This window comes from Giraffa tippelskirchi, chromosome 5, assembly GCF_054371585.1.
Source record: "Giraffa tippelskirchi isolate mGirTip1 chromosome 5, T2T-mGirTip1v1.2.pri, whole genome shotgun sequence".
NCBI classification, from domain to species: Eukaryota; Metazoa; Chordata; class Mammalia; order Artiodactyla; family Giraffidae; genus Giraffa; species Giraffa tippelskirchi.
The window spans coordinates 134,971,684-134,997,751 of NC_137279.1; the positions used below are offsets into that span (position 1 = coordinate 134,971,684).

At 35.8% G+C, this 26,068-nt stretch overlaps 1 protein-coding gene across 1 annotated transcript in view; it reads left to right on the top strand.

Moving 5' to 3' along the window:
* Positions 1-26,068, top strand: part of COL24A1 (collagen type XXIV alpha 1 chain) — a 441,974-nt gene that overhangs the window by 298,916 nt on the left and 116,990 nt on the right. Inside the window, exons 30-37 of the mRNA XM_081490017.1 lie at positions 1,285-1,338; positions 4,853-4,906; positions 6,114-6,167; positions 7,355-7,408; positions 14,405-14,458; positions 14,734-14,778; positions 14,897-14,941; positions 25,936-25,989. Coding sequence (XP_081346143.1) covers positions 1,285-1,338; positions 4,853-4,906; positions 6,114-6,167; positions 7,355-7,408; positions 14,405-14,458; positions 14,734-14,778; positions 14,897-14,941; positions 25,936-25,989 — 414 coding nt within the window. The remainder of the gene's footprint in view (positions 1-1,284; positions 1,339-4,852; positions 4,907-6,113; positions 6,168-7,354; positions 7,409-14,404; positions 14,459-14,733; positions 14,779-14,896; positions 14,942-25,935; positions 25,990-26,068) is intronic.

Sequence of the window (26,068 nt, forward strand, 5' to 3'; positions counted from 1 at the left end):
ATTCTGGGTCTTTGTTGCTGTGCATGGGCTTTTCTCTAGTTGTGACTAGCAAGTGCTACTCTTTAGTTGTGGTGCAAAGGCTTCTCATTGTGATCACTTCCCTTGTTGCTGAGCATGCTAGGGCATGCAGGCTTCAGTAGCTGTGGTTCCTGGGCTCTAAAGTGCGGGCTCCGTAGCTGTGATGCACAGGCTTAGTTGCTTCATGGCATGAGGGCTCTTCTCAGGCCAGGGATTGAGCCTGTGTCTCCTGCATTGGCAGGAAGAGTCTTTACCACTGACCCACCAGGGAAACCCATTTCATACATTTTTAAATAAAAGAAAGTAACTTCATAATTGAAGACAGTCAGGAGAAGGATTATACTCTTCTGAAACTTGTTCTATGTTACCATTTTTGCTTTCTACACTGCTTGAAGCAGACTCCATAGAGACAGAATCCATAAAGCAGAATCCATAAAGATAGATGCACCATGAGCCTTGTTCACTCTGAAACAGTGTTACTGATTGCCTTCTTTCACTTCTGCCAAATTCATTCTTTACTCAAGCTATTTTCTCTGCCTAGAAAGCTCTTCCTCCTTTCTTCCCTTGGCTGGCCGGCCTCTTCTTATTCTTGAACTTTCAGCTTAAATATTAGGTCTCAGATTTACCCTGACCATCTTTTGTAAAATATGTCTTTTATTCTCTACTTCAGCATCACAATTGTTTCCTTTGTGAACCTCTTATCATAATTTATAATTATTCACTTTTTAATTTAGTTTTTCTTATTTCAACAGGACTTTTTGCCTCATCAGGGCAGGTCCTAGGTCTCCTTTGCTTACTAATGAAATCTCAGCAACTAGCATAGGGCAAGGCACAAAGTAGGCACTTGATATTTTTTGAGTGAATTAATGTGCCATTCCTCATGTACTGAGGAGCTTTCAAAGAAGGAAGTCACAGAAATGATTTCTTAAGCTAGTGTATCCACATCAAGAATCTGTAAAAACTGCAGGAGTTTTTATTACATCCACTGAACTGTTAGTTCTACAAGGACAGTTGAAGCTCCATGCCTCCCAGCACAGGGCCTGTCACAAATTAGACATTCATATATATTTGGTGATTGACTGAATAATTAATTCTGATGTGAAATCTTAGGCAAAACACCTATAGTAGGAGGAATTTTACTCTAAGATAAATTTAGAATTTAGAACGAGTTAGAAAGAAACATAGTGTTTACAGGAGATTTAAAACCAGGGTTGTATAACGGCAATACAATATATATGTATTTTCTATTATACTCTTTCTTAAAAGGGACCTGTTGGCTTACCTGGAGAAGTTGGGGTGACTGGAAGCATTGGTGAAAAGGTAATTTCTTTCACTGTTTTGTTCAGTAGTAAGGATTTTAAGGTAAACTCAAAGGAGGGATATTCTATGATATTTTATGAATTAGAAATCACTCATGACTTAAAATGCATTACCTATACTGAATCTCTTAAATATATTGAAATATAGCTGATAGTATATCTGTTTCTAAATCTTAAAGAGCAGAGTACTCTTTTGGTTATAATTATGTGCTTGAAAGGGAAAAGATGAAATAGATGGTCTAGATTTATGACTAGAAAATATTTAAATCTACTTTATGAGAACAAGTCCCTAAAGGAAACAGTTTTGAAAGTGAAGAATAAGTTATCACTTTGCCTGATCCAAGTTTCAGTAACAATCTCTTTATATCCTCTTGGAATCCAGTATGAAGTTATTCACGGATCTTTTTGGCTATTGTGATGGAAATTGTAATTTGCTTAAAAATTTCCTAGACATCACTATCTTGGGAGTGATTTTCCATATTTAGTTTCAAGTTTAATAAAGTCTTTTTTGAAAAAAATGAGAAGTATTTCTTAATTTGAAACCAACAAGGACATTTTCTTGAATTGTTTTTAATTGATTCATTATGAACTAGAAAATTTGGGACCTTTGACTGAAACCTGACTTGCTGAATGAAACGTGGAAGCATGGTAATCTAATGCAAGGCTACTCTTTATGAATAATTAAGTAGAGCCAGGATTAGAAGTAAATTAGATAATGGTCCAGTTATTTCCATCTGAGATTGTTAATTTAAATTAAACAATATATTTAAAATTCATCCTTCCCCCCACCCACATCGAAAGCATTCTCTTCCCAATTTTCTCATGTCTACTGGTCTGCTTTTTCGCTATCTCTGTTCTCCCATGTTCCAGAGAGTGAACCCATCTTTGCGTTTCCCTTTCCTTCCAGTGTTGCTGTTGTTCAGTCACTAAATCACGTCTGACTCTGCGACCCCATGGACTTCAGCATGCCAGGCTCCTCTGTCCTCCACTATCTCCTTAAGTTTGCTCAAATTCATGTCCCTTGCTTATCTAACCATCTCATTCTCTATGCCTAATCTTTTTAGCAGGTCTTAGAGTTTTTTCTCTATAATTTATCCTTTCTAATAATCAATCCAACCTACCCCCTCAGACGTACTCTTATCAGTTTATCTTAAATTTACTCTCTTCCCTGGTGGCTCAGATGGTAAAGCATCTGCCCGCAATGCAGGAGACCTGGGTTCGATCCCTGGATTGGAAAATCCCCTTGAGAAGGAAACAGCAAACCACTCCAGTACTCTTGCCTGGAAAATCCCATGGATGGAGGAGCCTGGTAGGCTATAGTCCATAGGGTCGCAGAGTCGGACACAACTGAGCGACTTCACTTTCCTTTCACTTTCCCTTTCCATCTTCTAATCAAGCCTACATATTACTAGTGGAACACTTTTTTGATGGGTCAGGATAAAGCATTTTGAGAAACCTGCATTAACTCCCTATGTGTGTGTGCTAAGTCACTTCAGTCATGTCTGACTGTTTGTGACTCCATGGACTGTAGCCCACCAAGCTCCTCTGTTCATGGGGATTCTCCAGGCAAGAATACTGGAATGGATTGTCATGCCCTCCTCCACAGGATCATCCCAACCCAGGGATTGAACCCTCCCATATTGAAGGCAGATTCTTTACTGTCAGAGCCATCATGCTTAAGCCTATTAATAGCCCTGCTTTGCTGTCAAGATACTACATGATTTTGGCTTAATCAGTTCATGTAACAAATTTTCTGATATTCACAGTGTAAACCTTTCTTGCTCCCCTGCCTCATATTTTATACTTGTTCTTATTATTATTCTTATTGTTTTCTTGGTTTAGAGTATCCTCTTCCTTTCCCTGTATTTATTCAAAGCCAAATTATAGTACTCAGTTAAATTCTGTCTCCTCCATAAAGTCTTCCCAGATTATTCTATTCCTTCTTGCTGTCTTCCTTTCCTGGATGTACAATAAGTACCACACAATTTAAAATTGTCCTTTAATTGATTCATCTTTCTTAATGACATGTTTCTAATTACTTCAGGGTAGAGTCTAAGTCAAATTTCTGTTATATCTTCCCAACTCTCAGTACATTAAAAGTGATTTTAAAATATTTACTGATTTTTTATTAACAATATAAAAATACAAAATGACCTCAGTTCAGAAAAATTTAGATAGTTATAAAACTATCTAAAAGCATAAACTTTTCCATTGTGATTTAGTTACTTCTGTGTTGTCTTCTCCACTAACATGCTGAAAATCTTTGGAATTTTATTGTGAATCAGCTTAGACCTTTAATCTATTCTGGCGTATTTGATTATCATAATTATGGTTAATTGTGTTAATAGGTTACAGAAATAAAATTTTGTTCAATGGCTATACACTTAAGTTAATTTTTACAGTTTGCTTTCATACTTTTACTCTCTTCATATTTTATATGTCTAAAATTATGAGAATTTCTGCTTGAAAACTTTAGCATATGATGTATGCTCAATTTTAAATCTTGTTTATTCATAATTTATATTTTTTCATTTAAATAAACCAGTATTTTATACCTTGAAAAGTATCTTAAGAGAATTTTAATTATAGTAAACTCTAGCAACTTTAGGGTAAAACTGCAAAATTTGTAAATTTAAAACTTACTGAAAACTAGCATGAGTTTATGGTCCAGGCTTAGCTCATTCTTGACTAATTTTTTTAATGATTTGAAAGTAGTTTTTAATTTTCTGTGCATTGCATTTTTCATTTACACTTTAATGAAAGTATTTCACATTTTGTAAACTTTGAATTAATGATATTTCATTGTTTCATACTTTAGCTCATTACTGCCAAGAGAGAATATTATGTAATATTATTGATTATAGCAGTATGATCAGTAATAATGCTGAAATAAAAGAATAAATGAGGAAATAAAATATTTTTTGAAATAAACATAGCAATTTAAGAGATTTTTATACACTATATTACATGGTCAAACATCGACAGTCCATCTTCAGAATAGATACAATAGTAATTAAATTCAGTTTTTTCTTAAATATTTTGCCAACTCTTAATAATATAAAATTATAGTTTTATAGTTTTGTCATTGTACAAGTATATTTGAAAAAGTAGAATAGACTGTGTATTTTAAGTGCATTGTATTAATAGTTTGCTATTAAACCACTTTGCCTTCCAAGTTTCTCTACTGTGTCCTGGAGAACATTGTTATAACTAAATTGATTTTTGGCCTGCTAATATGTATTTGTTATTTCACTCACATCTTATATAAATGAGATAAGTGTATATGTCTCACGGTTTGTGTGTGCAGGTCTGTCCTGACATCTGTAGAATCTAGAATGAGACTATAAATGGAGGCCCTGGGGTCAGAGTATAATTAGAAGCTCACATACCATATGCCTAAACATTTAAAAATTGTAAACCAAACTAATGAGTCAGTAAATAATACATAGTCTATTCTACCTTTTCATGACTAATCAACATGCCTTAATGTTTTTCTTTTTTCTTTTTTTCAAAAGGGAGAGCGTGGAAGTCCAGGTCCAGTAGGTCCCCAGGGGGAAAAGGGTGCAATGGTAAGAACTCAGTAATCTGAAAGATATGTGTCCAAAGAACATAGTAAAGTTACAGCATTCCAGAGGTAGAATTGCCTTGAATGAAATTCAAGTAAGTGAAAAATGCTGTTTTGTAGTAAGTTTCCATTAAAAGTTTTCTTCTAAACTGTTTACCATTTGGAATGCTGATTTGCACTCAAAAGCATGCAAATCAGATGGCTTAGTCAAAGGAGTCTATAGTCTTAAGAGAATTAACCATCCTAAATAGGCATATGTGGATGAAGAAGAAAATTCAATTAGGAGTCTACTTTGGTTTGACAACTTATAGTTTATATGATGCATATCATCATATCATCACCTTTCCATAAGTTTGTGGTCACAGTGTAATTCTTTTATGTATGAAAGATCAGAATCTGGAATTCCTCTTATGGTCTTATATCTTTAAGATAGTAATAGCTGATAAATTTTATATCTAGATTGCAGTTTTTCATTTACTGAAGTTTCTAAATGTGATAGAAAATAGAATTAAGAATTATTTTCAACTAAAGAATCTTGCTTTCAGAAAATGCTTTGTAATGGATCTGGTATACCTAATATTATCTGCAAATTCATTTTACATAAATTTTTCTTCACTTTTGACTTCTGTATTATGAGTAAAACACTGTAAGATTACTTTTATCTATCTCCAATTGCTGTTAACTAGGGAATTTAATATACCTTTAAAGGCTAATTAATTTCAGAAATGATTGCCTCCTAAGATATTCTCTGAAGCATCTGAATATGGTTAATACCACTAAGGGTGTAGTCCTTGTGAAATTTGATAGGCTAGAGTATTTGTTCACAATCACATTTCTTAATTTTTGAATTCCCTGATGTTGAAAAGGGTATGGTTTCACAATCTGTGTATATTTAACATAATGAACATTTATTCACAGCATAACATAACCTGGAGAAAGATGAGATGAATATTTTCCTCTCAATAGGTTATAATATGTGATTTTGGGCAAAGAGTTTCTAATCAAAGTATACACAGCTTCTCTGTAAACATTTTTGTTTCTGTTGCCTATCTCTGGAACATTTCTTGTGGCTTCATGTCTTGGATAGAAGATGGAGAGCTTATCAAATTATCATTTTTAATTACTATTTATCATTTACTGGTTTGTCTTCAGTGAAAATAATTAGATATGATGGAGAATTCATGTCTCTTATATTTTTGCTTAAATTATAGGGATATCCAGGTCCTCCTGGGGTTCCAGGACCCATAGGTGCCCTGGGATTACCTGTAAGTACGAAAAGACTTCTCTTCTCAATCACTGCAAAACATTCTAGAATATAACATGGTGTCTTTAACTTCCTTCTATTTGTTCTGTTATTTACTACTCACTTCTAATAGTACAGCTCTAAACCAATAACCATATATAAGAAAATAGTCAATAATTAAGCTTCGAAGTAAGACCAATTGGACAAATCACAAGCACAAGTTCCAGCAAGTTCTTAGAAATTTGCTAATGTTCTCCAATTGAAAGAATCCATAGATAAGTTTAGTATTAAAAAATTGAGTTTTGAAAAATTCCATCTGTGTTTACAGGAAAATAATGAAGTCTTGTCTCTAAAGAGAAAGTTTGCTGATTAAAGATTGAAAGTTATTGTGAACTTAAATGTGAAAAATATGAGCCTTTGTGATCCCCTAAGTAGAACCGTTATCAGAAAGGGTTTATGCTGTTTTGTGAAGCTTCTGTTTTGAAGATAAGCCCAATTTTCCAGCATACTGATAGGCATGTATTGACTTCCAAATGAGGAAGACTGATCTAGGGCACGGTTGCTAATTTTTTTAGTCGTGTAAGATAAAAAATAGATTTTAGTTCCTGTGAAAGTTCACTGTTTTCATTTAGTTATGTTATACAGATAAATAAACTTTGTTTTCTAAGCAAGTCTCTATTGGAGACTATTAGGTATAAAAAGAGCTCATTGTAATTGACTGAATAATAATGAAATCTTCATTGAAGACTATTTTTGTAGCATATTAATTTGGAAAATTTTGTGGCATTTTTCATGGTAACAGAAAAAATCCATTTTTATGTGATAGGGTGATCATAAACATCTAGAGGAATGAGAAAGAAATCGTGCAAAAGTAGCCATTGCTTCTTTGATGGACCAGGCAGATTAGACTGGTCACATTGGTTAAGTGCATATCTCCTTCCACTACCACTCCATATGTCGTTTATCATAAAAACCATGCGGTCAGTGCATATTAAGTACTTCTCATTATTTTCATGGTATAAACACTTAGAAATTAAATTTCTCCAAATAGTAGGATATGTAAAAGGCAGAGTATTGGGAAAGGCCAGTATGGTATTTGTTTTTTAAGAATTCCCAGTGAGAAATGCATGTCATCAGAATGGTTATAACTACTATTCTTGTAATATTCCTGTGAATTCTGTAACTGATTTTTAAATTTTCAACATGTAGGGTCATGTGGGGGCAAGAGGACCACCTGGGATTCTAGGTCCTAAAGGACGAAGAGTAAGTTATCGAATCAAGGAAGTACATTAAACTAAAAAAAAAATGACATTGTAAATAGTGATGTGTTCAGCAAAAATAGCTTATATTAGATGGAAACATTAATAGCAGTGTAATTTATAATCATTTGTACTTATAAAACCATACTTTTCCAATTTGTGTTTTAGAAATTTTACTGACTGAAGAATTCTGTCTTATCCCCAACTTCCAGTTTCATCCACTGGGGGAATTGTGAATGTGAAGATGTTTAAATAAATTATTTTTGTACTCACAAAGAGACTTATATAGCAAGAGATAGTAACAGCATGATAAAGAGTGATAGGAAATTGATAGGAAATTGAATGAAGAACCACCATTTATTGCATGCCTGTCATGTGCCAAGCACTTTTACATATACTAATACTCAAAACCATTCTAAAAGGGGGAGGCATTTATCTCAGATATTATAGTTGAGGAAAATGGGGCTCAGAGAGTTTAAGTATATGAACCATTGACATAGGTCTAGGGCACAACCAGGATTCAAACCTTAGTGTGCCTAACTTCAAAGCCTATGGTTTTTCAATACCGCATTGAATATTAGAGTATTTTTCCTTGATTAATTTGAATATGTAGGCTCTAAGAACTCTGTTTTCTTCCTTGGCTTTACCTTGACTTATATAGCTAGTGAAGAAAATATTTTAAAATGCTACAATAATGGCCTCCAAATAACAAAGATTAAAAAAAAAAAAAAGACACCCTCCTATTTTCCAGTTGGTAAGTTCGAGAAAGGTGCTTAGTTTAAAATAACAACTTTAGGAACTCATTGGCAATACAATGATATAGATTTGGCACATTCACTGTTGTGGCTTGGTTTCAATCCCTGATCAGGGAACTAAGATCCTGCAAGATGGACAACGTGGCCAAAAAAATAAAATAAGCCCAAAGAAGTAATGACTTCAGTTTCATGTGCTGTGTTTTAGGTGAAGATTAAAGAAAAAGAGCAAATTTTTCTGTATCATCACTTCTTTTCTGAAAAACTATTTTCCTTTCTGGGTTATGGATTTACAGTCTATAAATAATACTGATGGCCACATCTATTTCAGCCCAATTGAGATTTAGAATAATAAAAAATCATGGAAGATGATCTGTACTCTGTCATTTTAGTGGTCTGTACTCTGCCACCATTCAGTACTTGGTCAGGTCAAATGTGTTTATTCAACACTGTATTACTCATATTGAGAAAGTTCAACCAGCTTTGTGACAGATGAAAAAAACAAAAAAACTTTATTTGGTTAGCTAAATAATTGAGATCTTATTGGTTATCCAGGCGTACCACTTGTGCTATCTCATGTCATATGGAAAGTTTATTTATCTGTAGTTTTTTAACTTCCCTATGATCCCTGGGGAAATTATTATTCTTTTCTGATTTGACACTTTGTCTTCATCTCTCACCTCCTCAAAGGTCTCTCTCATCCTCCAGATACATTTTACTGATAAGTTTCCAGATGACTCCTCATAATTATTTAAAGTGCACTCAGTATTTCTTAAGCAAAGTTTTAGTTTAGAAATAAGGGCTTCATTTAGTACAAAAGTGCCCCCTTTACAGGAGACTATTTCATGTAATCAGTCAACACTGGGAATACAAAAAGAACTGAAGATCAGAACGTTAAGGAAAAAATATAGTATTATGAAGTTCTGTTCTAGTTCTCACCTAGTTAGTATCTTCTTCTCCCGTCAACCTATTTTCTCATCTATTCTCCACTATAGATGTGCGTATCTATATGCATATCATTTCAAATGTTTTTCACTCACAAAAATTTGAGAATTTCTTTCCAGCCTACAGGGATAAATGCAAAAGTTATCTGGCTGGAAATGCCTGTACTCCAGCCTTTCCTTGCTACTCCAAAGACCGAAGAGGTCAATATTTCCAGCTCACCTGTAACACTTTATGACACACAACTGTGTCACAGTACATTGGAGGGGAAGCTAGGCACATTTTCATGGAGACTATACAAAGAACTCTCATTATGAAACTAGTGCGTATACGCCCTTGCAGTTCTGCCTGTGATTTGTGCTTTTATCATATGTGAATATGTGAACATCATGAATGGTAGGACTACAACCCAAGGATTCTGCTTCTCCATCTGATTCTCGCTATCCATCCATCTGCCATTCATCTGTCTAACATTTACTGATTTAATACAATCTGTCAAACTCTCCAACTATCTTGGAGAATTCAAGGTTAACTATTCCTTAGATATAAGCCACATGATTTCATGGTTTAATGACTTACAGTCAGTGCCTTTTAAAGTATCATACAATATTGACAGAGAATAGCAAAAGCTCAGGCAAGCAACAATACCTGCCATCTCAGGAAACAATCTAAACAACTTAGTATCATGAAAACTTTTCTAACTTGTTTTGTGAAGATTGTATAATCCTGCCGCTTATGAAAAAGATAACAAGATTGACTGAAAACATTCGTGTAGTTTGAGATTGTTAGATGGAGAGTTACCTGTAGCCTGTAGTGACTTATTTTCCTTTCTTGGGCTTCGACATCACTGTGGAAGGACTGCAACCGTGAAATTAAAAGATGTTTGCTCCTTGGAAGAAAAGCTATGACAAACCTAGATAGCATATTAAAAAGCAGAGACACCTTGCTTATAGTTTCCTTTGTTGTGCAAAAGCTTATAAGCAAGGTGAAAAGACAGCCTTCGGAATGGGAGAAAATAATAGCAAACGAAGCAACAGGCAAACAATTAATCTCAAAAATATACAAGCAACTCCTGCAGCTGAATTGCAGAAAAATAAACGACCCAATCAAAAAGTGGGCCAAAGAACTAAACAGATACTTCTCCAAAGAAGACATACAGATGGCTAACAAACACATGAAAAGATGCTCAACATCACTCATTATCAGAGAAATGCAAATCAAAACCACAATGAGGTACCATTTCATGCCCATCAGAATGGCTGCTATCCAAAAGTCTACAAGCAATAAATGCTGGAGAGGGTGTGGAGAAGAGGGAACCCTCTTACACTGTTGGTGGGAATGCAAACTAGTACAGCCACTATGGAGAACAGTGTGGAGATTCCTCAAAAAACTGGGAATAGAACTGCCATATGACTCAGCAATCCCACTGCTGGGCATACACACCGAGGAAACCAGAATTGAAAGAGACGCGTGTACCCCAATGTTCATTGCAGCACTGTTTATAATAGCCAGGACATGGAAGCAGCCTAGATGCCCATCAGCAGATGAATGGATAAGCAAGCTGTGGTACATATACACAATGGAATATTACTCAGCCATTAAAAAGAATACATTCGAGTTAGTTCTAATGAGGTGGATGAAACTGGAGCCTATTATACAGAGTGAAGTAAGCCAGAAAGAAAAACACCAATACAGTATACTAACACATATATATGGTATTTAGTCTATCGGTAGAGATAACCCTGTATGCGAGACATCAAAAGAGACACAGATAAATAGAACAGTGTTATGGACTCTATGGGAGAGGGTGAGGGTGGGATGATATGCGAGAATGGCATTGAAGCATGTAAATTATCATATGTGAAACGAATCGCCAATTCAGGTTCAATGCATAATACAAGGTGCTCTGGGCTGGAGCATCGGGATGACCTGGAGGGATGGGATGGGAAGGGAGGTTGAAGGGGGGTTCTGGAAGGGGAAAACATGTACACCCATGGTGGATTCATGTCAATGTATGGCAAAACAAATACAATATTTTAAAGTTAAAAAATAGAAAATAAATAAAAATAAAAAGCAGAGACATCACTTTGCCAACAAAGGTCCATACAATCAAAGCTATTGTTTTTCCAGTAGTCACGTACAGATGTGAGAGTTGGACCATAAGGAGGGCTGAGCGCCGAACTGATGCTTTTGAATTGTGGTTCTGGAGAAGACTCTTCAGAGTCCTTTGGACAGCAAGATCAACCTGTCAATTCTAAAGGAGACAAATCCTGAATATTCATTGGAAGGACTGATGCTGAAGTTGCAATACTTTGGCCACCTGATTCAAAGAGCTGACTCATTGGAAAAGACCCTGATGGTGGGAAGGATTGAAGGCAGGAGGAGAAGTGGGCAACAGAGGATGAGATGGTTGGATGGAACCAACCATGGACTGACTCCATGGACATGAATTGGAGCAAATTCTGGGAGACAGTGAAGCCTGGCGTGCAGTCCATGAGGTTGCAAAGAGCCGGACACAATCTAGAGACTGAACAACAACAAACCTGTAGCCGACTTTTAACTTTTCTAAAAGAGGACAAAAAAAAGATTAGATTTTTTTTTTTACTTAGCCAGAATACATTCTTCAAGAGCTTTATAACTAATCAGATATTTTAAGGCAAGTACTAAAAGAATAACTTTATATCCAATTAGCTACCTATTATAATACTGCTTGTCTAGTGTTCTTAGAACTTGACCTGAAGCTTGTTGTCTCAGGAGTCAGAGAAGAAACCCAGGGATAACTTCTACAACCAATATCAAAGTGAAAGTTACAAATGTCGATAAAGCTAAGCTTTAGTTAATTAACCAACCCTTAACTGAAGCATTGGGAAAACCAGACTTTTCAAGAGTTCTGCCAGTCTTAACATGGAGTCAAAATTTTTATCTTCTCCCCACTCCCCACTTTCTGCCACAAGCAAACTTACATTTCCAATTTGATTTTATATTAATGCTGTCATAATTCTACTGGTTAATATTAACAAAATATCCAAGAAAGTCAGAAACTTCATGTTACAAAAGAGTTAAATGCCTAGTTACCAGTGGACACATTTCTAGATCATACTTGTTTCCTGTGGTATTTTAGAATGCTAACTATTCATTTCTTTTCATGCTTTCTCAGCCACGTTCTATTGTTACTCCAAAAAATTTTGGAAAGTGTTTTGCTAAAGAGAAGAAAAAGGGAAAAGGGCATAGAATGTGCTAGGGAAAGAATCAATATAGTCTACTGAATTTTTAAGGTAAAGGTAATTATTAGAACAAGGTCCTGCGAGATTAAACTTGAAACTTCAGTCATCCTTTAAGTTTGGTTTTTCTTCCATCTTCAGTTAATTAACTGTCAAACATTCCAAGGAAGCCCCCACCTCAGGACCTTTGCAGTTGCTATTGCTCCTACCAGAATGATCTTTCCCAAGTTATTTGCATACCTTTAGTCTCATCTCCTTCAGCTCTAGCCACATGTCATTTGAGAGCTTTCTCAAACACCCCTCTAAAGTAGCCCCCCTCCCCACCTTAGATTCTTTCTAGTCCCTTAACCTTCTTTATTTTTCTTCATTATACCCGACTACCTATAGTCATTTTATATTGTAATTTTATATATACATTTGCTTGTTTATAAATTCAGGGATTTGTCTCTTCTCCCAGTTGGTCCTCAATAGATGTTTGTTAAGTGAATAGCACTTTGAAAGTCACATATCTATTAAGTCCACACTCCTCAATCTGACATTCAGGGTCCTATACATTCAGAGTTTAACTTAGTTTTTCAGTCTTTTATGGGAAAATAGGGTCAAAAGTAAGCTGGGGACATGTCATGGAGTACCTTAAATACAGACTGAGAAATTGTAGTGCTGGAGATATGGCTGTGGCTTTAGTATGCCCAGTGAAGCTACACATCCTTATGGAGTGTGAGTCTTCTCTCCAATCCCATGAATGTTCCCAACAGGATCAGGGTATGCAGTTACCCTAAGAGCACTCAGGAAGAGAGTCCCATTACAGTAAGCAGCTTTATAATAGTATAAAGTTAAACTAAGTTGGCCTCAGATGGGATACAGTAGAAGGTGCTGAAGCCTATGGGGCTCCTTCAAATCATCATGTTAAATTAGGAAATTTGTATCACTGTTTTGTATAGAAATCTTCAATGTCTCCTCATTGTTTATTGATTCAACTATAAACTCAAATCCTTCACCTTTTAAATCCCAGTCTTTCTACATTATTTATTAATATAGAAATACTAAACCATGCTCAATGTAATCAATAACTCAGGTTAAACAAACTACATTTTTCATTCTTGCATATTTTCTTTTCTGCCTCTGTATCCTTTTCTCATACTATCCCTCTGTTTAGAATTTCTTCAAGAGCATGATCTCTGACTGTCAAAATAATACCTCCATTCCCTTTACTACCTGTGAAAGCTCTCTCCCTCCTTTGAATTGCTTTACCCCTTAACACACCTTATCTCTGCCTATATTATAGTTGCTTTTGTAATTTGTCTTATATCATAATACAGATCCCCATAACATTTAATGCAGTGCCTTTTTCACAGTTAATGTTCAGTTAATGGTTGTAGAATTTGATTAATTCTCTTTAAAAGGACTTTAAGATCTTCCAAGGACAGTTATAATTTTGTCAAGGAATGTATACTGTCTTTCTTTAGAGAATGGCATTTGCAACTAATACTCACAGTTAATTACTGATTTAATATTGATAGCAAACAGCTCAGAAATTTTAAACATGCATGAACATTCTCAGCAGCATTTTCTGTTCCTTTTCTGCGCCCATGGCCATATTTCAGTTGTCAAGCAGGTGCATGGTAGAGAACATGCAGTCAGCATTCGTTTCCTAATAAAGTGGTGAGAAGAGTGCCATTCCAAAAACATAAAACAAGAAGACTGTTTGGACAAGCCAGCTACTTTAAAGTTACTTTAGAGTTGTTTTTAGGATAAATTCTGGATTTCTGTAGAGTAAACGATAAGGTAAACAAAATACTTAAATAACAAATCTACATTACAGCCACCTGCCTCAACAACTCAATCAGCCGTTTTTGTGGTTATCTGATTTACAATTTTGCATTAAATCTTGAAAACACTGGCCTGATTCTCCTATGCAAATAAGTTCACCCATATACCCAGCTGTATTCTTTACTGTGTTCCTGGCACAGAAACAAGCAAAAGGAGTTTGTCCACTATTGAGGGCAATGTTTCCATTTGTATGGATGTATAACAGTACAAAAGAAACATTTAAAATTAACAACAGGATGTTTTTTTCATCTCTAGGGACCAAGAGGACCAGATGGTCCCTTAGGAGAACAGGGTATACAAGGTACCAAGGTAATCATTTATTTTCTCATTTCATATGCAGTTAAATGTTTTTGAGCTTGTATTTCCTACCTATCTAAACACTGATGTATTTTCTTATAAAGGTATGATTCTAATTTTTAAGTCTAATTATGAAACATACATAAAGTTTTTACTATACTCACAGAAATTTGTTTTTTTGTTATTGATGTATGTATTTGATGTCTTACTTTTTTGGTATGTGAGTGTATGTGTGTAAGACCATAATTCCCATTCTTATTAACTCACCTGTTATTGATTCTTATTAGGGTGAAACAGGAGGTCAAGGAAAAAGAGGGCCTCATGGTCTTATTGTAAGTAGTAAAATATTTCACATTAATGATAAACGTACAAAATCTTCCATTTTTCTTGGTCTGTGATTCACATTTGAGGAGGGAGCTGCTTGATCCAGGCATTTTCTTTCTCATGTAGGGTAAGACTGGAATCCCTGGAGAGAGAGGAGTTCAAGGAAAACCAGTAAGTAATTAAAAATAATCAAACCATAAATATATTTTACCCACTTTATCCTCTGATACAACTCTTGTTTAGTAATCAGTATATTAGACTAAGAGAATGTAAGTTATTTTCCTCTTTTAGTCCTTAGGTCATTCTTTCATTGGGGCAAATTGCTTATTCATTCTTGGCCTTTTCTGTACCAATCTATAAACTGATAGTGGTAACTGACGCTTTAACTTCATCTTATTATGGTAGTTTTTCTGTAAAACCCATTTCAAGATAAAGTAGTGTGATATCATATAAATATAATGGAACATTATGAAGCTAATGTAAGAAACTTCTTTGAGGCCTCTTGCCTAGTTTCATTTTAACTCAGCTTGTGTTGTTTGGACCCTTGGAGTATGGAGCTGTGTGTTTTTATATTTCCTATGGCCCTCCTCTAAGAGTTTTTAATATCATATAATGCTAAATATTTTCCTACCATGAAAAATCTCAGAATTACATAATTTTTTCTCTGGGAGACAAGTTCTGTGGTTATCAATATTAATTGCAGGGAAAAAATATATTTTTAAAAAGAGAAATATATTCACATACACATATATGTTACTCATATATGCATGTATAATTTTGAATACACGAGCTTAAACGTATGGGGTTTTTATTTCATTTTAAACATAGTTTTTAACGTCATTTTTATTTGTTATGTATAATTTAAAGTTATACAGTTTAAATATATGGCAACTGAATAGTCAGAAAAGGATAGGACAAAACTGTCTTAGTTGCTGCAGTAGTTATCACTAATGTCACTGGATTTACCTGTTCGTCTATGAAATCTGCTGCCCCCTGCCTGTGATTGTCCATAATAGCATTACATTTGACAATGGCCAAACCTACGGTAGCAGAGACTTAAAAGAGGAAAACAATTATATCCAGGGAAAGAACTTGTTTGTGAGAATATATTATTAATTGAAGTCACCCTGAAAGACTGTTTCTGAGTATTAATATTCATCATCTGAGTTTCTTTGATATCAATGTAAACAGTGTTTCTGGAGATTCTTCCATGTTGCTGCACTGTACACAAAATTAATGTTTGTGATGAATGGAAACATTTGGAATTTTTCGAGTCTGTTCTTCTTATTTTAGAAAAATGAAACCAGGAGAAATTAAATTACTTACACATGTTGTACATTGTTGACATTCCTTAGATTTTACCTCCATGTTCAGCTTATCACATATGCCTGGATAAATATAAAATTAGATATCTGGTTTCCTCAATCAAAAATGGTTGGGGAAACCAAGTGGTTCTTACTAGAACTGTTTTGTAACTAGCTTACAGCAAACGAGTCTTGTAGACTATTGCACAAGTAAAGTTACGTTAGCAGATGACAGTACAAAATGAGTTAATACTGTTGAGGTTTACTTAGATTTATACATACATCACCCTCTTGGTCTTGATTGAACTGGAAGAGACTTGAGATCTGAAGAAAGCTAGGATCAATCAATCCAACAAATCCAGATGCCCCCCAAATATATTTGATCCTGCACAGTAATCTCAGTGTCTCTAGTCATTGTCTCACTGTCAACAATCAGACAGTGCTTATAATAGAAAGATACACCAGAGGTCAGATTGACCTTTGTTTTAGTGCATGCTGCTAATAATGTATAGTCTTGGCTAGGTTGATTAGCTGTTCAGATCATATTTTCTTCATGTGTAAACTATACATCTCTAAATTGTCATGGAATTGATGCTTTTGAACTGTGGTTTTGGAGAAGACTCTTGAGACTCCCTTGGACAGCAAGGAGATCCAACCAGTCCATCATAAAGGAAATCAGTCCTGAATATTCATTGGAAGGACTGATGCTGAAGCTGAAACTCCAATACTTTGGCTACCTGATGCGAGGAACAGACTCATTTGAAAAGACCCTGATGCTGGGAACGATTGAAGGCAGGAAGAGAAGGGGACAAGAGAGGATGAGATGGTTAGATGGCATCACCAACTCAATGGACATGAGTTTAAGTAAGCTCCAGGAGTTGGTGGTGGACAGGGAAGCCTGACGTGCTGCAGTCCATAGGGTTGCAAAGAGTCAGACACCACTGATCGATTGAACTGAACTGACTGAAATTGTCATAATGCTGAAACCAGGTATTAAATGACAATTGCTAGCACATATAGTTCTCAGCTAGTCCAAATAAACAGAATTATACTTGTTATGTTGTTGTACAGTTGCTCAGTCATGTCTGACTCTTTGCAACCCCATGGACTGTAGCACACCAGACTTCCTTGTCCTTCACTATCTCTCAGTCAAGCTCATGTCCATTGAGTCAGTGATCCTATCTAACCATCTCATCCTCTACTGCCATCTTCTCCGTTTGCCTTCCATCTTTCCCAGCATTAAGATCTTTTCCAATGCATCAGCTCTTCGCAGCAGATGGTCAAAGTATTGGAGCTTCAGCTTTAGTATCAGTCCTTATAGTGAATATTCAGGATTGATTTCGTTTAGAATTGACTGGTTTGATTGCCTTGCAGTCCAAGGGACTCTCAAGAGTCTTCTCCAGAACCACAATTCAAAAGCATCAATTCTTCAGCATTTAACTTTCTTTATGGTCCAACTCTCACATCTGTGCATCACTACTGGAAAAGCCATAGCTTTGACTATACAGACCTTTGTTGGCAAAGTGATGTCTCTGCTTTTTATTGCACTGTCCAGGTTTGTCATAGCTTTTCTTCAAAGGAGGAGGCATCTTTTACTTTCATGGCTACAGTCAACATCTGCAGTGATTTTAGAGCTCAAGGAAATAAAATCTGCTACTGTTTTAATTTTTTTCCTATCTATTTGCCATGAAGTGATGGGACCAGATGTCATGATCTTAGTTTTTTGAAAGTGGAGTTTCAAGCCAGCCTTTTCACTCTCCTTTCTCTTTCATCAAGAGGCTTTTTAGTTCCTCTTCACTTTCTGCCATAAAGATGGTGTCATATGCATATTTGAGGTTATTGATATTTCTCCCGACAATCTTGATTCCAGCTTGTGCTTCCTCCAGCCCAGCATTTCTCATGATGTACTCTGCATATAAGTTAAATAAGTAGGGTGACAATATACAGCCTTGATATACTCCTTTCCCTATTTGGAACCAGTCTGTTGTTCCATGTCCAGTTCTAACTGTTGCTTCTTGACCTGCCTACACCTTTCTCAGGAGGCAGGTAAAGTTGTTGGTATTCCCATCTCTTTAAGAGTTTTCCACAGTTTGTTGTGAGTCAAAGGCTTTAGCATAGTCAGTGAAGCAGAAATAGATGTTCTTCTGGAATTCCCTTGCTTTTCCTGTGATCCAAAGGATGTTGGCAATTTGATATCTGGTTCCTCTGTCTTTTCTAAATCCAAATTGTATGTTTGGAAGTTCTCAGTTCACATACTGTTGAAACCTAGCTTGGAGAATTTTGAGCATTAACTTGCTTTCTTGTGAAATCAGTGTAATTGTGCAGTAATTTGAGCATTCTTTGACATTGCTCTTCTTTGGAATTGGATGAAAACTGACCTTATCCATATTTGTCTATGGGCCAATGTTATTTCCTATACTTTTCTTCCATCTGCGTGTATATCTGACTCAAGAGAATCAAGAAGAAAGGACATGATGCATTGTGTTATTAAGGTGATAAAGTCCACATAACTTATTAGTTTTCTAAATCTTATAAAAGAAACTATTAACAATTTGTTCATCATTGATTTTTATCCAGATATTCTTTCAGTTGATGAGATAGGGGTATTAAATCCTCTACCTTTGATTTTTATATTCGTCTATGACTCTAATTCTTTCAAATTTTGCTTTATACATTTTGAAACTATTTTCAGAGTATTTATATATGGTTATTATGTCCTGCCAATGACCTAGATCAAATCCCTTATGAGTATACAGTAGAAGTGACAAATAGATTTAAGGGACTAGATATGATAGAGTGCCTGATGAACTATGGACAGAGGTTCGTGACATTGTACAGGAGACAGGGATCAAGAAAATCCCCATGGAAAAGAAATGCAAAAAAGCAAAATGGCTGTCTGAGGAGGCCTTACAGATAGCTGGGAAGAGAAGAGAAGTGAAAAGCAAAGGAAAAAAGGAAAGATATGCCCATCTGAATGCAGAGTTCCAAAGAATAGCAAGGAGAGATAAGAAAGCCTTCCACAGCAATCAATGCAAAGAAATAGAGGAAAACAACAGAATGGGAAAGACTAGAGGTCTCTTCAAGAAAATTAGAGATACCAAAGGACCATTTCATGCAAAGATAGGCTTGATAAAGGACAGAAATGGTATGGACCTAACAGAAACAGAAGATATTAAGAAGAGGTGGCAAGAATACACAGAAGAACTGTACAAAAAAGATCTTCATGACCCAGATAATCACGATGGTGTGATCACTCACCTAGAGCCAGACATCCTGGAATGTGAAGTCAAGTGGGCCTTAGAAAGCATCACTACGAACAAAGCTAGTGGAGGTGATGGAATTCCAGTTGAGCTATTTCAAATCCTCAAAGATGATGCTGTGAAAGGGCTGCACTCGATATGCCAGCAAATTTGGAAAACTCACAGGACTGGAAAAGGTCAGTTTTCATTCCAATCCCAAAGAAAGGCAATGCCAAAGAATGCTCAAACTACAGCACAATTGCACTCATCTCACATGCTAGTAAAGTAATTCTCAAAATTTTTCAAGCCAGGCTTCAGCAATACGTGAACCATGAACTTCCAGATGTTCAAGCTGGTTTTAGAAAAGGCAGAGGAACCAGAGATCAAATTGCCAGCATCTGATGGATCATCGAAAAAGCAAGAGAGTTCCAGAAAAACATCTATTTCTGCTTTACTGACTATGCCAAAGCCTTTGACTGTGTGGATCACAATAAACTGTTGAAAATTCTGAAAGAGATGGGAATACCAGACCATCTGACCTGTCTCTTGAGAAACCTGTATGCAGGTCAGGAAGCAACAGTTAGAACTGGACATGGAACAACAGACTGGTTCCATATAGGAAAAGGAGTACATCAAGGCTGTATATTGTCACCCCGCTTATTTAACTTATAAGCAGAGTACATCATGAGAAATGCTGGGCTGGAAGAAACACAAGTTGGAATCAAGATTGCCAGGAGAAATATCAATAACCCCAGATATGCAGATGACACCACCCTTATGGCAGAAAGTGAAGAAGAACTAAAGAGCCTCTTGATGAAAGTGAAAGAGGAGAGTAAAAAGTTGGCTTAAAGCTCAACATTCAGAAAACTAAGATCATGGCATCTGGTCCCATCACTTCATGGGAAATAGATGGGGAAACAGTGGAAACAGTGTCAGACTTTATTTTTGGGGGCTCCAGAATCACTGCTGATAGTGATTGCAGCTATGAAATTAAAAGACACTTACTCCTTGGAAGGAAGGTTATGGCCAACCTAGATAGCATATTTAAAAGCAGAGACATTACTTTGCCAACAAAAGTCCATCTCAGTCAAGGCTATGGTTTTTCCAGTGGTCATGTATGGATGTGAGAGTTGGACTATAAAGAAAGCTGAGCGCTGCAGAATTGATGCTTTTGAACTGTGGTGTTGGAGAAGACTCTTGAGAGTCCCTTGGACTGCAAGGAGATCCGATCAATCCATCCTAAAGGAGATCAGTCTTGGGTGTTCATTGGAAGGACTGATGTTGAAGCTGAAACTCCAATATTTGGCCACCTCATGCGAAGAGTTGACTCATTGGAAAAGACCCTAATGCTGGGTAGGATTGGGGGCAGGAGGGGAAGGGGACGACAGAGGATGAGATGGTTAGATGGCATCACTGACTCGATGGACATGGGTTTGGGTAGACTCCGGGAGTTGGTGATGGACAGGGAGGCCTGGCGTGCTGCAATTCATGGGGTCGCAAAGAGTCAGACACACCTGAGCGACTGAACTGAACTGAATCAACAGACCCTTTTATTATTACAAAATGCTTCTCTTTCTTTCCGGTAATACTTTTTAGTTTGAAATCTACTTTGTTTGATATGAATCTCTCTAGCTGTTTGCATGGCATATGTTTTTCATTCATTTTTTTTCAAGCCATCTGTGCCTTGATGTTTAAAGTGAGTGTCTTAAAGTTACATCTTGCCTTTTAATTCATCCTGACAACCTCTGCCTTTTAATTAGTGTTTGCTCTATTCCCACCTAATGTAGTTATTGATGTAGCTGCATTTAGGCCTACCATTTTATGACCGTTTTTCCTTTGTCATGGTGGTGGTGTTCAGTGCCTTCTTTGTTGTCCAGTTGCTCGGAAGTGTCCAATTCTTTGTGACCCCATGGACTGCAGCATGCCAGGCTTCCCTGTCTTTCACCATCTCCCTGAGTGCCTTCTTTAGGCATTGAATAACTTTGAGAACTCCATTTTAATCTAGCTATTGACTTTTTAGCTATATTTCTTTTCATTATTATTTTTAAGCAGTTATTCTATGTCAGAAGTCAGCAAACTATCTCTGTAAAGAGCCACAGAGTATTTTAGCCTTTGTGGCCATGTGGTCTCTGGTGCAACTACTCAGTTCTAGTGTCATCATAGTGTGAAAGCAACCATAGACAGTATATGGAGAACGAGCATGATTGTTCAAAAAAATTATTTACAAAATCAGGTGATGGTCCAAATTTGGCACTCAGACTGTAGTTTGCCAACAACTGATTTAGGGGTCACAGTCTAAGGTTCTAATGTCTACTTAGAGTTAATGTAGTAATACTTAACATAATGGTAAGAAACTTGTGGCCATATAAACTTGTTTGCCAGCATCCTATCTTACATGCTATACTTGTTTTATGTATTACATTTCTATCTATGGTTATAAACCCCATATTTCAAAGTTAAAATTTTACTTTAATATAAATAGAATACTTTTTGTCTTACTATAAATGAAATACATGTTTTAGAGATATTTAGAAGGAAAGTAGTGATTTTTAAATGTATCCATGCATTTACTCTTTCTAATGCTCTTAATTCTTTCTATATATGCACATTTCTAAGAGGTATATTTCCCTGAAGCCTGTAGAACTTCCTTTAGATTTCTTATAGTCAAGCTCCTCTAGTGATGAAGTCTCTTAGTTTTTCTTTATTTCACCTTTATTCTTGAAGGATATTTTCACTGATTACAGAATTCTGGGTCAACAAAATTGTTTTTTTTTTTTTGCTTCCATTCAGTGCTGTAAAAATGACATGCCATTTATTTTTGGCCTGCATTATTTCTGAAGAGAGGTCTACACTTCTGTTTATCATTATTCCCCTGCATATAATGTATCATTTTTCTCTGACTGTTTTCAAGATTCTCTCTTTATCTTTGGTTTTCAGTAGTTTGATTGTGATGTGCCTAGATGAATTTTCTTCACATTTATCCAGCTTGAGGTTTGCTGAGTTTTTTGCATGTGTAAATTAGCTTTCACTAAATTTGGAAATTTTTAATTTTTTTTTCAAAAATTTTTTCTACACCATTTTCTTTCTTCTTTCCTTCTTGTATTCTAGTTAATGTTGGTCATTCTGATTACCTTAGGTCCCTGGGGCCCTATCATTCCTAATTCAGTCTTCTTCCTGTTTTTTTAAAATTGGATAACCTAAATCTATCTTCCCTAACTTGTTAGGGAAGCCCTTTTAATTTTATTCTTGATATTTTATTTTGAACTTTTATTTGGATATTTAATTTTCAGTTCTATAATTATCATTGTTTCTTTTTATAGATACTCTTTTTATTCTGAGATTTCCTGTTTATTTATCATAAGTACATTTTTGTTTACATGAGTAAGCATTTTTGTATTAACTACTTTAACACTGTTGTGTGGTACATCTAAAATCTGTATTATCTTGAGTCTGGTTTCCATTAATGCCTTTTCTTATAAATATGGGAAATTTTCCCTGTCAAGTAATTTTGAACTACATCTTGAATATCTTGACTTATTCATTGTAGAGACTCTAAAGTCTTTAATATTTCTTTGAAAAGTATTGTTTGTTTTTTAATTTGGCAGGCATTTAACTTGTTGATCAAACTCCAGGTTTTCTCTCTTTTGTGAGTAGATGTCTGCTGAAATCTCTGTTAAGTGCTTTTAACCTTGTCTGGTCAACTTAGAGTCTGACGTACCAATACAAACCTACACGTGATTATTTAAAATAGAAGTGCACTGAATGTTTGATTTCTCATGGAAATCAGTAAAAAGCAGTTTAGTATAGTGAAAGAGCTTGACATTGGAATCAGACATATTCAAAGTCAGATTCTGGTTCTTCTACTTACAGCTGTTTTGACTTAGTACAAATTATTTGACCTTTCTGAGCTTCAGTTTTCCTATCAGTAAAACGAGATACATTTATAGTTATAAAAATATCATGCTCATTATGTTCTTAGCACAGGCCCTCAATAAATAGCAACCACTATTGTTATTATCCTCCTGGTCATCATTGGCATCATTGCTGATATGCATCATAGAGCAAGGAGTTGTACTACAGGTAAGGTATTTCAGTAGCCTTGTAGCCTTAAAAGGAATCTCAAAAGCCTTAAAAGGAATTTTTACTTTGTGCCAGCTTGTTCTTTTCTTTTTCTCCAGTAAAATAATTAGGGTCCATTTAGATCATTTCATAGCTTTGCCAAACAGCATTTATGCAGCATTAACAGTATTAAAAGTACATATCAAGCTTAATATTGTGTGCAGACACATTTTACAAAGCAAATTGGGCAAGTATTATTTAAGGTTCTAAATGCTTTATGTTTCAAATGGTATATCAGGCATAGAGGGATCTCTTATATTGATCTGGTCTTAATTTAGGAGTATATGGGTAACATGTGATTTTCATGACTGAAACATGGTCATAGTCAGATGAGAGTCCACAAGATTTTACAAATCTTTTCTCTAATCACTTCACCAGTGGCTCAGCAGTAAAGAATCCACCTGCAAAGCAGGACGTGGGTCCAATTCCTGGGTTGGGAAGATCCGAGAAGGAAATGGCAACTCTCTACAGTATTCTTGCCTGGAAAATCCCATGGACAAAGGAGCCTGGCGGACTACAGTCCACGGGGTCACAAAAGAGTCAGACACAACTGAGAAACCAAACAAGAACTACTTTCTCTAATCAGACAATCATATGTAACTAAACATAGCATTGATGATTATAATAGATTCTTTGCTCCTGGAAATTTTTAATATCTTTCAATTTAATATCAATTTTTAGATTTTAAATTTAAGATAAAAGGATAATTGTGATCTGCTATATAATTGCCAAACTTCCCAAAGGCAATAATTTAGAAATGTAGGAGTAGCAAATTGCAAATAGACAAGGGCAGCATTTTATATATCATTAGTAGTCATCAGTATCTGGTACACAGTACATGCTCAGTTATACTTTGAATGGAAGGATCAAAGAGGACCTGGAATTTGATTTAGAGTTTTATAGCCTTGGTGGCTCAGACAATAAAGAATCCTCTTGCAATGTAGGGGACCTGGGTTTGATTCATGGTTGGGAAGATGCCCTGGAGAAAGAAACAGCTATCCACTCGAGTGTTCTTGCCTGGAGAATTCCATGGACGGAGGAGCCTGACAGGCTACAGTTCATGGAGTCGCAAAGAGTAGGATATGACAGAACGATTTTCACTTAACATACCATTTTAGAATATACCTCTATGTCTAAGATTCAATTTTATGTTACCATGGATAGCATGGTGTAAAAATGGGGTAAAATAAAGAACATTGGAGAGGTCCAATTTGATCATTTCTGGTCATCTAGGTTCTGAGACCCTTGTGCCTTTCCAGGCTATAAGAGCATAAGTCACACTCGTTTATTTCTTGCCTGGAAAATCCCATGGACAGAGGAGCTTGGCAGTCTACATAGTCCATGATCACAAACAGTTGGATATAAGTGACTGAGTGACTGAGCATACAGGTAGATATGAAGAACTCCTATGACTCAATGACAGAATAATAAACAATACAGTGGCAAAATGAGCAAAAGGACTTGACTAAGCATTCCTCTAAAGAATATATAAATGGCCAATAAATACGTACAAAGATTCTCAGTATCACCGGTCTTTAGAGAAATGCAAATCAAGACCACACTGAGATACCACTTCCCACCCAGGGTAACTATTATCACACACACAGACACAGACACAGACACACACACACAGACACACACACACCCCTGTACATGAAGAAAAAATAATCAGTGCTGACAAGGATGTGGAGAAATAGGAATCCTTGTGCCATGCTGGTGGGAATGTAAAATGGTGAAACTGCTGTGGAAAGCAGTTTGCCCAACTCCTCAAATTGTTGGACATAGAATTATATATTATCCATCAACCCATATAACTCACTTCTAGGTGCCCCAAAGAATGTAAAGTATAGCTACAAACAGATACTTGTATATTAATGTTTATGGGAGTGTTAGACATAATAACTAAAGTGTAGAAAACCTGAAGTGTTTATTGATGATTAACGGATAAACAAAATGTAGTATATACATACAGCAGAATATTATTCAACCTTAAAAAGGAAGGAAGTCTTGACACATATTACAAATGGATGGATCTTTATGCTACATGAAATAAGCCAGACACAAAAGAAGAAATATTGTATGATTCCATGTATATAAGATCCTTTAAGTACCTACTTTGACTACTTTAAGTCAAATTCATAGAGACAGAAAGTAGAATTGTGGTTGCCAGGGGAGGCGGTTGAAGGATAGGGAGCTAACTAATGGGTACAGAGTTTCAGTTTGGGAAGATAAAAAATTCTGAAAGTGAATGGTGGTAATAATGGTGGACACAACAATGTGAATATACTTAGTGCCACAGTACTCTAAATTTACACATACTGTACACTTTAAAATTATTAAAATGGTGGGTTATATGTGATGTATATTTTACCACAAAATAAAAAATAAGGAATAGATAAAGATATAAAAATTAGATGGGAGGATCTTAAAAGAAAGCTGAGGTATGGAAACTAAAACATTTTCAAACATCATTTTTCTCTAAGCTTTACCTTTGTTTATTCAGGGTTTACAAGGACCCCCAGGGAGTACTGGAGACAGGGGACTTACAGGAGAACCGGTAAGTATATTTTTATGTGTTTCTAATTGTGTTTTTCTCATAATGTATCTTGCTGCTGCTGCTGCTAAGTCGCTTCAGT